Below are 12,846 nucleotides of genomic sequence, written 5' to 3'. Positions count from 1 at the left end.
AGCGCGGGCCCGGCCCCGCCCCGGCCCCCGGGACCCCGGCCCAGCCCCCAGCCCGGCCCCGCCCAGCGGCCGCCCCGCCGCGCGAGGCCCGGCCTGGAGTGGGTCCTGGCGGTGCGGCGCCTTGCCCCCAACCCCGACAAGGTCCTTGGTTGGGTCGAAGCCCCAGGACCACGTCCCCCCGCGTTCTTGACGCGTATCCCCTGCCGGGAGCGGGCCCCAGAGCCCCTGCTCCCTCCCTTGCCCAGCCCTCCCTCCACTCAGACCCTCAGCCTCATTCTGGACGCTGGATCTTTATCCCCAGACTCTCTCACATCCCCGGGCTGGAGCTTGGACTCCCCCTCCCCTTGATTTCATTGCTTGGACCCTCCAGCACCCGCCTCCAAAAACCTCCTCCGGAGTTCCAGCCTTTGAGCCTCTGCTCGTCACTCTTCCCCATCCTCTCACATAGCCTCAGGCTCTGACCCCCTCTCTCCCCATAATTTCTCAGTTCTCCGTCCCGATGCTGGATGGCCACCCCTTTTCCTTTAGTTTTCACTCCCGGCAGGATACCAGAAACTGTCTGTCTTTGGGAAAGAGAGATCTAAGTTATACTCCCTCTCCTTCCCCCATCCCTGCATCCCCAACCCTGAGCCCCAGCCCCAAGCCTGGAGCTCCCCATTCCTATCTAGAAGCTGGGACCCAGCTCCCTCTGGCACTAAAGGGAAGATCTTAGCAGTACCGTAGAGGGGTGGTGGGTGGTGGCTAGTCAGTAGCAGATGCTCCTTTTCTGGTCCCTGCCAGCATCTTGTAGAGACAGCAGTCACACACACACACCTCCAGCTGTCCCCTCTGTGACCTGGCCCATACCCTCTTGACCTCAAGCCAAGCACACCCCCTTCCCTTTCCCAGGGCTGCCAAGGTGTTTCTCTGGAGTTGGGCCAACCCCCTGCTGCCCAATGTGTCCAGGCCTGGCACTTGTCCCAGACTGTGGGCACAGGTTAGCTGGCTGGTAGACAGGCTAGAGACACTGTTCCAGTTATCAATGGAAAATAGGGCCCAAAAGTAGCTCAGAAGTGGCCTGGCATGAGAGGTAGCCACACCCCTTCCAGTTGTCCAAACCTTGAGTGTCCCACAGAATAAGCATTGGTGGTGCCCCGCCCTTTTTTGGTGGTGCCCATTTGACAGATGCAAAACCAGGACTCACCTGCTAGAGGGACTTGCTCAGGGTTACAGAGAACAAATGGCAGAGAAGGTGCTGCCTGACTCCTGGTCCAGAGTGCTTTCCTGTGTGCAGCATAGTTCAGTGGGGTGGGTTACATGGCCAGACATTGGGCTCTGGGGTACACCACCTCAGAGCCCAGTGTCTGGCCATGTGGGGAGAGGGCAAGAAGGGGGGACACAGCTCCTGCCCTCAGAGAGCCTAGGTGTCATGCCAAGCATCACTTACTGAAATGCACATTAAATGATAACATGGAAAATGAATAAAGAATGAACACGCGTCCTTCACCTTAAACTCTACCTTTCTGATATACGTCTTATCCTCATTCAATCATTTATTCATTCATCAAATATTACCTTGGAAACCATGCTCTGGGGCCACTGTTCTGTAACTGATGTGCTCCTAGTGTAGCGGGAGAGACAGACATGGTTTCAATATGTGGAGATCCAGGGTGGCTTCCCAGAGGTGGTGATGTTTGAGCTGGGTGTTGGAGGAGTGGGACTGCAGCAGGGAGTGGTGCAGGCTTCCTGAACAGAGGAAGGAGTGTGCCAAGACACTGGGGTGGGGGAACATTTCAAGAACTGCTTAGGTATGAGAATGAGGCGTGGGTAGGAGGTGAGGGAGTGAGGCCTTGAATGTTAAATTATATTTTGCAGACGAGGAGGAGGCAATCATTCCTTTAATAAAAACGTATTGAGCATTTACTATGTGCTGATTGTTCTAGATGTTGGGGACTTGGCAGAAAACAAGACAGACAAAAGTCCTTGTCCTCATAGAGTCCACATTCTAGTAGGGGGAAAAAATGATAAACAAAATAAACAAACAAATAAATAAGTAAATAACATATAATGGTGATAATATACTATGGAGAAGATAAAGTAGGAAAGAAGGGGTAAGGGGTGCTGCGTTTGAGGTGGGAATTCCAACTTTATTTTATTTTTAAAAATTTTTGTTTACAGTGGTACCTCGGTTTTCGAATGTTATCTGCTCTGGAAGACTGAGTTCTGAAACATACGAAACCTGAGGGATCCACAGCTGACAGCTGGACCTCAGGATCTTGCCCTCATCAGAAGCCGTGGGGCATGTTCGACTTCTGAGGCGTGTTGGAAAACCGAAGCATTTCCTTCCAGGTTTACGGTGTTTGTAAACCAAAATGTTCGTCAACAGAGATGTTGGAAAACCAAAGTACCACTATAAACTTTAGAGAGGGAGAGAGAGAGAGAGAGAGACAATGATTTGTTGTTCCACTTATTTATGCACTCATTGGTTGCTTCTTGTATGTGCCCTGACGGGAACAAACCCACCACCTTGGTGTATCGGGACGATGCTCTAACCAACTGAGCTACCAGGCCAGCACAAGGTGGGCATTCCAATTTTATTTTATTATTATTACTTTTTAATTTTTGTTTAAAGTATTACAGATGTCCCTTTTTCTCCCCAATGACCCGTTTTCCCCCCCCCCCGTTCCTTTCCCCTCCCCAGGGGCATTCCAATTTTAAATGAGATGGTCAAGGAGGCCTGAGATGGTGGTATTTGAGTAAACATCTGAAAGGGGTGAGGGAGTGAGCCACGCATGTCTCTGGGGGAAAGCATTCTGGGCAGACGGAACATTAAGTGCAATGCCCATGCGCAGGGAGCATGTTGGAGAAACAGCAAGAAGGCAAGGATGCTTGGAGCACAGTGGGTGAGGAAGAGCTCAGAGGAGCTAGTCAGAGAAGTAGAGGGAGGGGCTTTGTAAGTGATGGTGTCCTTTGGCTTTTACTCTCTGACTGGGGTGGGAGCCGCAGGAGGGTTTTGAGCTGAGGAGGGACAGGATCCACCCTAGGCTTTAACAGGATTACTCTGACTGCTGGGTGGAGGAGAGACCGAAGGGGACTCGGAAGCAGGGACATCACTTAGGAAGTTGTTGCAATATTGCAGGTGGCTGGGACAAAGGTGATGGCAGTGGTAATGGTGAGAAGTGGTCATATTCTGGATACATTTTAAAGGTAGAGCCAACTGAGAGAGTCAAGGGTTTTGCCTGAACACCTGGAAAGATGGTGTTGCATTTTCACAGGTGGGAGAAAGAACTGGAGGAGCAGGTTGAAGGTGGGGGTAAATCAGGATTTGGGGTTTGGACCTATTAAATTTGAGTTGCACATTAGACTTCCCAATGGGGAGGGCAAGTAGGCCACTGCCCATATGAGTCTGGAATTCATGGAAGAGGTCCAGGCTGGAAGTGGCCAGCATGGAAGTCTCTCAAAGCAAGGGACCAGGCCCCTGTGTAGCAGCATGGACAGCTGGATGTAGCAGGCTGCTGTGGTGTCCAGGAGAGAGACCAGAGACCGTAACTGTCTGAATAAAAGCAGGACCCGTCCAGCTGCAGAAAAGTGTCAAAGGCACTCAAGAGATTTACTTAATATTACTATAGTTTATTTCACTAATTAAAAGAATATGTCTGTTGTAAAACATGAAAACAATGACAGATATTATGAACTAGGGGCAACAGGTCCTGGTGACTGATTGTGTGCAGACAAGAGCAGAACTGGTGCTTGGAGGAGGAACAGATCCAGGGAAGGGGAAGAATTCAGACCAGGATGTGTAGCCCTGACACCCAGGAAGACATGTAAATAGTGGATGTGGAGTTGGCGTGGAACACTGGCTGGAGACTTGGGAGGCAGGGGTAGTCTGTTTTGTGTGGAGATGGATGTTGTGGGCCATAGTCCAGGGAGTGCGAGCGTGCGCATCTACGGAAGGAGACACAAGGACTAAAGGTGGAAGTGGAATACTCCCTGACAGGTGAGGGGTGGGCAGAGACAGAGGAGCCAGAACATGGCAGGGGCTAAAATAGACACTGCTACACAGATGCCATGGTTCCCCAGAGCAGCCAAGCTCCCTGCGATCAGGGACCACTTTACAGAGACAGGGCATTTGAATTGGGGTTTAAAGGATGAGTAGGAGGTGACCAGGTGAAGAATAGCACTTAGTGTGATTATAGCATTTATTGTCCTGTGTGGACATTGTCTGTGGTGGGTGTCTGTCCCCTCATTAGATGAAGGGAAGGAACTGGGTCATGTTCTTATTGATTCCTCAAGGCTGGCATAGAAAGTGTATTTGTGGAGTGAATGGTAAATACCTGCACGCTGGAATGATCAGTGCTCCCGTAGAGGAAAACTGGGAGAAAGGCTGGGCATTTGAAAGCTCTCAAGTCCTCTAGGTTTCTCTCTCTCAGGCTGGGAGGCTAAGGTGGCCCCCTGCCCACTGGATCCATGATGTTGGCAACTGCTGCCACCTGCTGGTCAAGGCCGGTGTTGCCACACCGCTGTCATCACAGCTCAGTACCCGTGTGCCCCGGTTGGGATGCAGACAGTCTTCACCAGCCTTTCAGAAGCCCTCTGGCTTGTGGAAGAAACATCTCGACAATGACAAGACAATGATGGGAATTACAGGGCTGTAGGGGTCCGGAGGAGGAAGAGGAGGCAGCTTGTGTAGGATTCAGCAACAGAACTGTCACTGGGGCAGAACTGTGGGGGGTGCGTGAGGAAGGCACTGGAGTAGGGTGTAGGAAAGCAGCCCTGCAGAAGCTGAACCCATATAAGGAGGGCATTTAAGTCAGAGGGAGCCCACTTGTTTTGGGGAGATTAGCCACATACAGGGAGATTGAACAAATTATGAAATATATTGAAGACAATTGGGGCAAGGGGGTAAAATATGTAAAGGGGGAAAGCTGGGATAAACCCCATGCTGTTGGACTGGAATTTAAGCTCTAAATGTAAACTTTTTTCTATATATGTATATTTTATTAGTTAGGGTTCCCCAGTGAACCAGGACCAATAGAATAAATATAGAGAAAGAGATTTATCATGTGGAATTGACTCACGGATTATGGAGACTGAGTTCCAAAATCTGCTACCTACAAGCTGGAGACTTGGAAAGCTGGTAGTACAATTCCAGTCTGAGTACAAAGGCCTGAGAACCAGGAACACCAATGATGTAAGTACCAGTTCCAGGGCAGGAGAAGACCAGTATCCCAGGGAGAGAGAGAGTTCAACTTTCCTCTGCCTTTTCTTTTTATTCAGGCCCTCAACGGGTTGGATCATGCCCACCCACATTGGGAAGGACCATCTGTTTTACTCAGTCCACCAATTCAAATACTACTCTCTTCCAGAAACACACTCACAGAAACACTCGGAAATAATGTTAACCAGAAATAATGTTTAACCAGTCAAGCTGACACATAAAATCAACCATCACACAGCTAGAGGAATAAACATGGTTGTTAATGTGTGTTTGTGTGTATAAACATGTGCCTACTGAGTGGGCCTGGGAGCAGAGATTACCCTAATTGCAACAAGCACACCTAACAACCAGATCTTGGTTTTTAAATACTATTTGCCACCAACACACACACACACACACACACACACACACACACACACACACACACACACAAAACCAGGTATTCTTGCAGAAATGGCTAATTCTAGGGCTGGGGAAGGGGAAAAAGATGAGCCTGGGCGATCTTGTTGAGCCAGAAAGAAAGGCAGTGTTCAAAGGACGATGGCACGTATCAAAATGACAAGCGGTCAGTAAGGGGCGCCCATTGACCAAACCTAAACCTTTGGACAATTTGCCAATAAATAAATGTAGAAGAAATGGTGAAATTAGAAAATAATTTGTGATGGATGAACATCAATGGGTGCTGAAACCTATGAATGAAAGTGGGATGAAGAAAAGAAACTTTCTACATCTCAAAGTACCTCCCTTCCCCAACACTTAACAATCACAATCAAGTAATCAGCATTACCACAACCAGACATGGTTCTGAATATATCAGATACAAGAACACAACATCATTTCTGTGATATTTCTTCATGAAATGTGTAACAGTGGTCTAATCATGAGAAAGGATTGGACAAACCCAGGGCGAAGGATGGTTTAAAATAACTTCTCTGTAATCTTCAAATATGTCAAGGCCATGAAACTCAAAGAAAGGCTGCAAATTGTTCTAGATAGAGGGAGACTAGAGAGATGTGACAACTGGGTACAATGCTTGATACCATATTAGTTGTTTGGTTTTTTTTACCCTAAAAGGATATTTTTTTGGACATCGAAGAGCAGTTTGAAATTGTTTCCAAATAAAAAGTTAAAAATTTTAAAAATGCATGGCAAGAGTGTTAGCTCTTCCCCTGGCTGACTCTTGCTGGCCTGCAGGATTCATGTTGGACAAGCTTCTGTGGAACCCCTTTGACTAATTGGGGATGAGGGGCCTTTGTGCTCCCACTGTCCCTGGACCCCCGACACCCTTTTCTGATTACATCTGTGCTTCACCTTTGCTAGTCCTGGACCCCTGAGAGCAGGGTCCTGTCTGGATCATGGAACAGAGTAGCCTCTTGAAATATACTGAATCTCAACAAAAGGGGTGTTGCATTAGGGAGTACAGCTCGACCTCACCTCTTCACCTGGGGTTCAACCAAAGAAATGGTCAAGTCTGGGTGTTGGAGGTACACCTGACTGAGTAAGACCTATGGATAACCAGGAGTCATGTCTGCAGGGGATTTCCTGGTGGGGGGGTCTTGGAGGAACTATTTTTCTTTTTATTAAATTTATTGGGGTGACATTGGTTAACAAAATCGTACAGGTTTCAGGTGTACAATTCCACAACAGATCTGTACACTGTATTGTGTTCACCACCCCAAGTCAAGCCTTCATCCATCATCATTTATCTCCGCTATACCCTCCTCCACCTCCCCTACTCCCTCTTAGGGCTCAGTTGAGGACCTAATCCTCAAGCTGTAATCTTGCTGAAGAGGCCTCTCAATGGGGAAAATTCCTTTACACCTTTGATGTCACTGATGTGCTCAGTAATCACATTGAGGGAGGAGTGGAACACCAAGACCTCCTCCAGAGCACAGCAGACCTACCCACGCTCAAGGATCAGAATGGTGGAAATACTGGAGGAATAAAGAGCAATATTGCTAGGGAGGAAGGACATTCGAGATGTTAGGAGAAACACGTCAGGAATGGTTAAACGTTTCCCTTCTTTTCTGCTAAGGTGAGATTATAGTTATATGTGTGGAAATGCCACTCAAGGTACCAAGATGCCAATCCTTCAAGTTGGGGGGCTGGGGCACTGGTCTCTCAGCATTGGAGCAGCCATGGCTCTCTCCTTTCTCATTTCCTAATGTGGGTAGAGCACCCCCTTGGGGTAAAGAACACAAGTGAGGCTCTAGGCCTGGCTGGAGGGTTCCAGGATCTAGGAGGGGAATCAGGGACCTGCCCTGCCTCCCCGGGGCAGGGCTTAACAGGGAGTGCCCTGCCAGGAAGGGAGGGCAAAGGGCCATGTCCTCCAACAGCCCCACCCAGCTGACAAGAGTTTCTGTCACCAGGCCACCCATTCTGTCTGGGGCCCTTGAGGGGTAAGTATCCTCCTCAACCCACCTTCTCTCTTTCCAGGGGGTCAGGTGAGAACTCCTTTCCTCCTTGGGGATCCAAACACCGTGTCCTCTCTGCTTATCCTTAGGCCAGGCATGGGCTACACTTGCTGCCTCCTCACGGTGGCATAAGTCCCCCTGCTCTACTTTCACAAGTCCATGAGACTGGGGCACTGAGGGGCAGGTATGGAGTGTTTCAGACCCCTCCCCTCCTGATATCAGCATCAGGACCAAGGCCAGGGTGGAAGGGCCCAGAGTGGGGCACCTCATCCAGGCAAGCCCAAGATCACTGTTCCCTCCTCTACTGCCCTACAACAGAGCCCAGAATCCTAAGCGGCTGGAGCACTGGGGGACACCCAGACAGAGCCCTCGCTGGACCAAGTCCTCCAGGAGCGGGATGAAGCCATTGCCAAGTGAGAGGCAGCTGCTTGTGGGGGTGGGTTGCAGGGACAGTGGTGGCTCACCCTCAGGACTCTATTCTGCTGGAAGAGGGGAGGGGGAAGTCAAGCATTCTTGGAAGACACACAAACAGCCACCCGTCACAAGGCAGGGGCTGTGGCCATATTTGCCAACCCCCAGGGCCCAGCATCAGATCCGTAAGTCCTAGGCCTCAGGCTGTTCTCCCTGCCACCTGCAGGAAGCAGGCAGTGGAGGCTGAGCTGGACACATGCAAAGCCAAGTTACGAGCTGCGGAGGCCCAGCTGTTGGAGGTCCTGGAGGAGAAACTGAGACTGAGGCAGGAGGTGGAGGCCTGGGAGGTAGGGTGGCAATGCCAGCTGGGCCTGGGATGCACAGGGAGACAGGCCCAGGGTCTTCCCCTGAACCTGTTCTCCTGCCCACAGGAGGACATGCAGTGGCTGGTGAGACAGCGGGTCGAGAGTCAGCTGCAGAGAGAGTCCAGCGGCACTTTGAGAGCCCCCATGCAACCTGGAACAGCTAGGGCCCCAAGGGTCCAACTTCCCCCACGTTGGTGGGGGCGTTGGTGGTGAGACAGTTCAACCCAGAACCTTGAGAGCAGTATCTTTATTCATTAAAACTTGAGGTCCGACCACCTTTGCACCTTGTGCCCTCTTAGTGTCGCCTGAGTCCTTCTCTGTGAAAACAGGGAACAGGCTGCAGGGCCTTAACACCTGGGGTTTCAAACACGATCCTTCTGGCCAGCACCTCTTAGGTCAGGAAGCCTCGGATGGCAGCCATGAAGTCCTGTGGGCGGTCGGCATGGATCCAGTGGCCAGCATTAGGCACGGTCTGCATCTGGGCCCGAGGGAAGAGTCGCCTAATCTCAGGATGGTGGCTGGGACTGTCCATCAAAGAGAAGGCCGCCAAGAAGGGGTGAAAGTGGGGAGATGGGAAGAGAAACAAAAGTGAAGACAGACCAGAAGAGATGGAGAGCCAAGTGCCCCGTGGTGTTTCCAAGCTCTCAGGAGCTCACTGCCCACACCCAGGCCCTCCCAAGACAGGCTTCCCAGACTGGGGACTAGGTAAATAAGGCATGATCTGTCTACCACACAGCCTGGCTTACTGCACAAATTCAGAGTTTCCACCAAGGAGGAAGAGGGTTGGCCCAGGGTAGGATTCTTGTTGTGGTGGGAAGGCCAAGAGCTTGTCCACGTGCTGGGCCAAGGCATCCAAGTTCACCCTCCACACGAAGCGCCCGTCTGCCTCCACCAGGTTGGTGAGCAGGAACTGCCGGACGGCCATGTCCTGTGGGGGGCACAGTTTGCGGGTGCTCCCTGTGAGACCTGGGCTGCCACTCTTCCCTTGACAGGTCCCAACCCACACTATCCCAGGGTTTGAGGGTATCACCTGGATTAAAGAGCTGAGCTGTTTATCAGCCAGTTTGCGGGCACAAGAGCGAGACACCTCATCTGGGATATCTATGGCCCTCATGGCTGCCATGTAGGCTGGAAAGTTCGAGCTGGATGTGGTCTCCACTGGGCTGATGTCCACGGCAACTAGACGTTCCACCAGCTCTGGCTGTGGGAGAGAACTGGACTGGGGACCAGCCTTAGGGCATGCACAGTGGGTCACAGGCATAATTCTGTGATCCTGAACTTGGCTACCCCAGGCTTCTTTGAGTCCCAGGTTGCCTACTGGGCACTCAGGATCTATAGTGGGTGGGAGGGAGCCCTGGCACTCACCCTCTGTAGTGCCAGCAGCATGGCTGTCTTGCCTCCCATGCTGTGGCCAATGAGAACACAGGGCACTAGGCCCAGCTTGGGCAAGAGGTCCTGCAGGTCTTGGCTCATGGCCTCATAGCTCATGTCTGGGCTGTGGGGGCTGTCACCATGGTTCCGAGCATCCACTGTCAGCACCTGGGGGAATGGGATGAGAGAGGGGCAGCACTGGCATCCATATTTGGGGCATGGACAGCCAAAGGCATGGAAGACCTGCAGGTTGAGGGGGTGGAGAACCTGGAGAGAAATCCTGAAGCAAAAGAAGGACCCAGATGGTGGGAGGGCCCAGTTCCCAGACCTAGGAGGCCCAGATGGGGAATCTGGGATCGCTGACGCAGAAGAGAAGGCAGGAGGAGCATGACATCTCTGAAGGTATGGCCTGGCTGGGTGGCAACCCCAGAGAAAGCAGACACCAAGAATTTCCAACAGTTGAAGCACGGAAGGATGTATTGCTATAAGAAGTGATAAGTCCCCTGTCATCCCTGGTGAACAAGCAGGGGGTTGGCCCCCTTAGTGGGGAGGATGTTGGCGTTTAGACATTGGGCAGTGGAGCCTAGCTCAGTTTGAAGCATGCAGATGGAGACGGACTGGATGGATGGAAGCACGAGGGAATGAAGGGGTCCATCTAGGGCCCCGGCCTGCCCTGCAGGCTCCATCTTTAGAAGGTCAATCTCTCCTTTCATTTTCGCTGAGACCTGCCACTGCTCAGCCTGCGTTCCGCGGTGAGGGCAAAGGAGCCGGCCCCGCCTCGGCCTCATTCTGGCTCCCGCCCACCAAGCCCCGCCTTCCGCAGGACGGAAGCTCACCCTCCGGCCAGTCTGCTGAGCCAGGGCTTTGGCAATAGAGTTGAAGTTGGTTTTGCAGCCGAAGAGCCCGTGCAGAAAGACGAGGGCCGGGCGGGCCGCCTCCCCATCCAGAAGCTTGTAGGAAAGCGGAACGGGTCTGGAGGAAGGAGCAAGGATGGGGGGCGACTGAGCCGGATGGGGAACAGGTTTGGGGGAGCGGCCTGGGAGAAGGCGGGCCCAAGAAGGGGAGGTGGGGCCGTCGGGGCTGCACCAGAGGAGGCTGGTTAAAGGACGATCTCTCACCGGGTGCCCTTGACTGACCTCGGCTCGGCGCCGCTTTGGCCACTGCTGCTGGGTGTGATAGGCAACCTGGAGAAGTAGGTCCTGGAGGGCTCGAGCCCCCCATACGGGAGCCTCCAGGCGCGGACCCCGCGGAGCATGCCTGGAACCGCTCCCCCGCAGGCACCTCGCTAGCCCGTCCTGGGCCCCAGCTCCGCCTCCCGCTTTTGCTGAGCCCCGCCCAGTTCCCATTTGAGCTCGGGCCTCGCCCCTCCTGCTATCGCGGAATTTCCCGCCCTCGCTACATTTCCTTACGTAATCCCAGACAACAGTCCCCGCCCCCCGCCAGCTCCGCCCCCAGCCCGGAGCACTGGCCCTGGCCACACCCTGGGTGGAGCCTTGAAGGATCTGGTACCCCCCCCCGCCCCCCCCCCCCCCGGCCGAAACTCCGCGCAGCCCCGCGCTGAATCCGCGCGCGGAGTCTTGGCTCTGCAGCCTCGGAATCCCGTCCCAGCTGCTGTGGATGTCCTGGGTTTTAATGCGGGCTCTGGGCAGCCGCGGGGCAGGCTCTTGGCAAGCCTAGGAGGCACCTGCGCCTGGCGCCGCACCAGGTCCGCGTCTCCGCCCTCGCGCACCGCCTTGGGTGCCGTACTTTCTGTGCCGCGGGGGGGCGCTGGAGAGGCACCTGGAGTGGCTCTCACAGTCGGGGCGCCTGCTTGGAGGCTCAGGGCTCCACAGCCCGGCGACTCAGGCAGCACAGACAAGTACTTCTTACCCATCCTGAAGTCGAGGGCTAGAGAAAGAGCTAGGAAGGACTCTGAAGGTTATCTTCAACTATCCGCCACCCCCGTTCTTTACAGATGGGGAAACAGGCAAACCGGAACGTCTGGTCTGCCTTTCCTAATGCGAGTCAAACGGGGAGGCCGCGGCCCTAGCCTGTTTGACTCCGTGGTTAGAGCGTGGGCCCTCGGCCTGAAGGGTCCCCGGGTTCATTCCCGTCAAGGGCACGTACCTCGTTGCAGGCTCAATCCCGCCCCTGTGGGCGTGGGAGCAGGAGCTGGAGGCACCACATGGATGTTTCCCTCTTTGTTTCTCAGAAAAGCAATGTGTGTGTGGGGGGGGATAACAAAAAACCCAAACTCCCTCCGTCCCCCTTTACCAGTAAAGAAATAAAGAAATAATCCCTCCCCCCCTTTCTATAGTATTCTGCTCAGAAACCTTCCGGGACTCCCCATCCCTAAACTTGAAAGTTGAAACTTCATCACTACATCATAAGCCTCCCAAGTATGATCCTACCTATATTTCCACCCATGCTCCCCATTCTCTTACTCCCCAATGAGGCACCCTGAGAACTACACTGCATACCTCCCTTTAGGTCTTTACCCAGTTGCCAGAGTCTAGGATAACTGCCAACTCCTCCTCAAGCCTTCCCAGATTTCCCTGGTTGAAACTAATCTCTTCCACCCTATGTACTTAAAGCATATGAGTCTACTATACAGTATTATAGAGCTGGCCTCTGTGTCCGCCAGAGGCTGCCGGCTCCTGGATGCCAGAGCCATGTTTTGTACATCTGGTGCTAAGTGCAATTGTAATTTTACTGAACGATCTTGGAGAGACTCAGAGCAGTAGCTGAGGCTTAGGTGAAGGTTCAGCTGGTGGCTGGATCTGTGCCCCCTCCAGGAGATGACACTTGGGCTAGCAAGGCTTACAGGGACCTTTTTTTCCAGCTTTAGGGTAAGCTGGGTGGAGTCAGGACCAGTAGGAGGCGTTCTAACTCTAAGGCCTAATAAATAAATGGCTCCCACCTTGACTCAGCCTGAGGACTAGCAGGTGTTTTGTTCTAATCTGAGGGCTTTGAAGTCACCCGGGACTCTACACACACCAGGTGGTGCTATCATTTGTTACCAGCATAATCATTAGAGGAGTGATAAGGACATCTGAGCCCTGGATGGGGGCTGGTCCAAGGCCTGGGAGGGGTCCTCCAAGAGTGGATC

The 12,846-nt window shown here is 52.8% G+C and overlaps 2 protein-coding genes across 8 annotated transcripts in view; one reads left to right on the top strand and one right to left on the bottom strand.

The window, feature by feature from the left end:
- The window catches only part of LIMK1 (LIM domain kinase 1), a 317,283-nt gene that overhangs the window by 28,747 nt on the left and 275,690 nt on the right, over nt 1-12,846 (top strand). The window lies entirely within an intron of this gene.
- ABHD11 (abhydrolase domain containing 11) lies at nt 8,620-11,174 on the bottom strand. Of its 7 annotated transcripts, none has more exons than XM_081133846.1 (6): nt 10,877-11,174; nt 10,595-10,730; nt 9,753-9,926; nt 9,418-9,588; nt 9,134-9,315; nt 8,620-8,911 (listed from the first exon to the last, which is right to left on the bottom strand). In XM_081133846.1, exons 1-6 carry the CDS (start codon nt 11,011-11,013, stop codon nt 8,779-8,781), a joined length of 933 nt encoding a protein of 310 aa, XP_080989972.1. In that variant the 5' UTR covers nt 11,014-11,174; the 3' UTR covers nt 8,620-8,778. The 7 variants fall into 7 exon arrangements, with proteins under 7 accessions (XP_080989972.1, XP_080989974.1, XP_080989973.1 ...); XM_081133848.1 differs by having other exon boundaries at nt 8,620-8,865; XM_081133847.1 differs by having other exon boundaries at nt 10,895-11,081.

This window comes from Miniopterus schreibersii (assembly GCF_964146895.1).
Source record: "Miniopterus schreibersii genome assembly, chromosome: 3".
Lineage (NCBI taxonomy): Eukaryota > Metazoa > Chordata > Mammalia > Chiroptera > Miniopteridae > Miniopterus > Miniopterus schreibersii.
The sequence above is the reverse complement of the archived record's forward strand: the minus strand, read 5'-3'. Positions and strand labels throughout refer to the sequence as shown.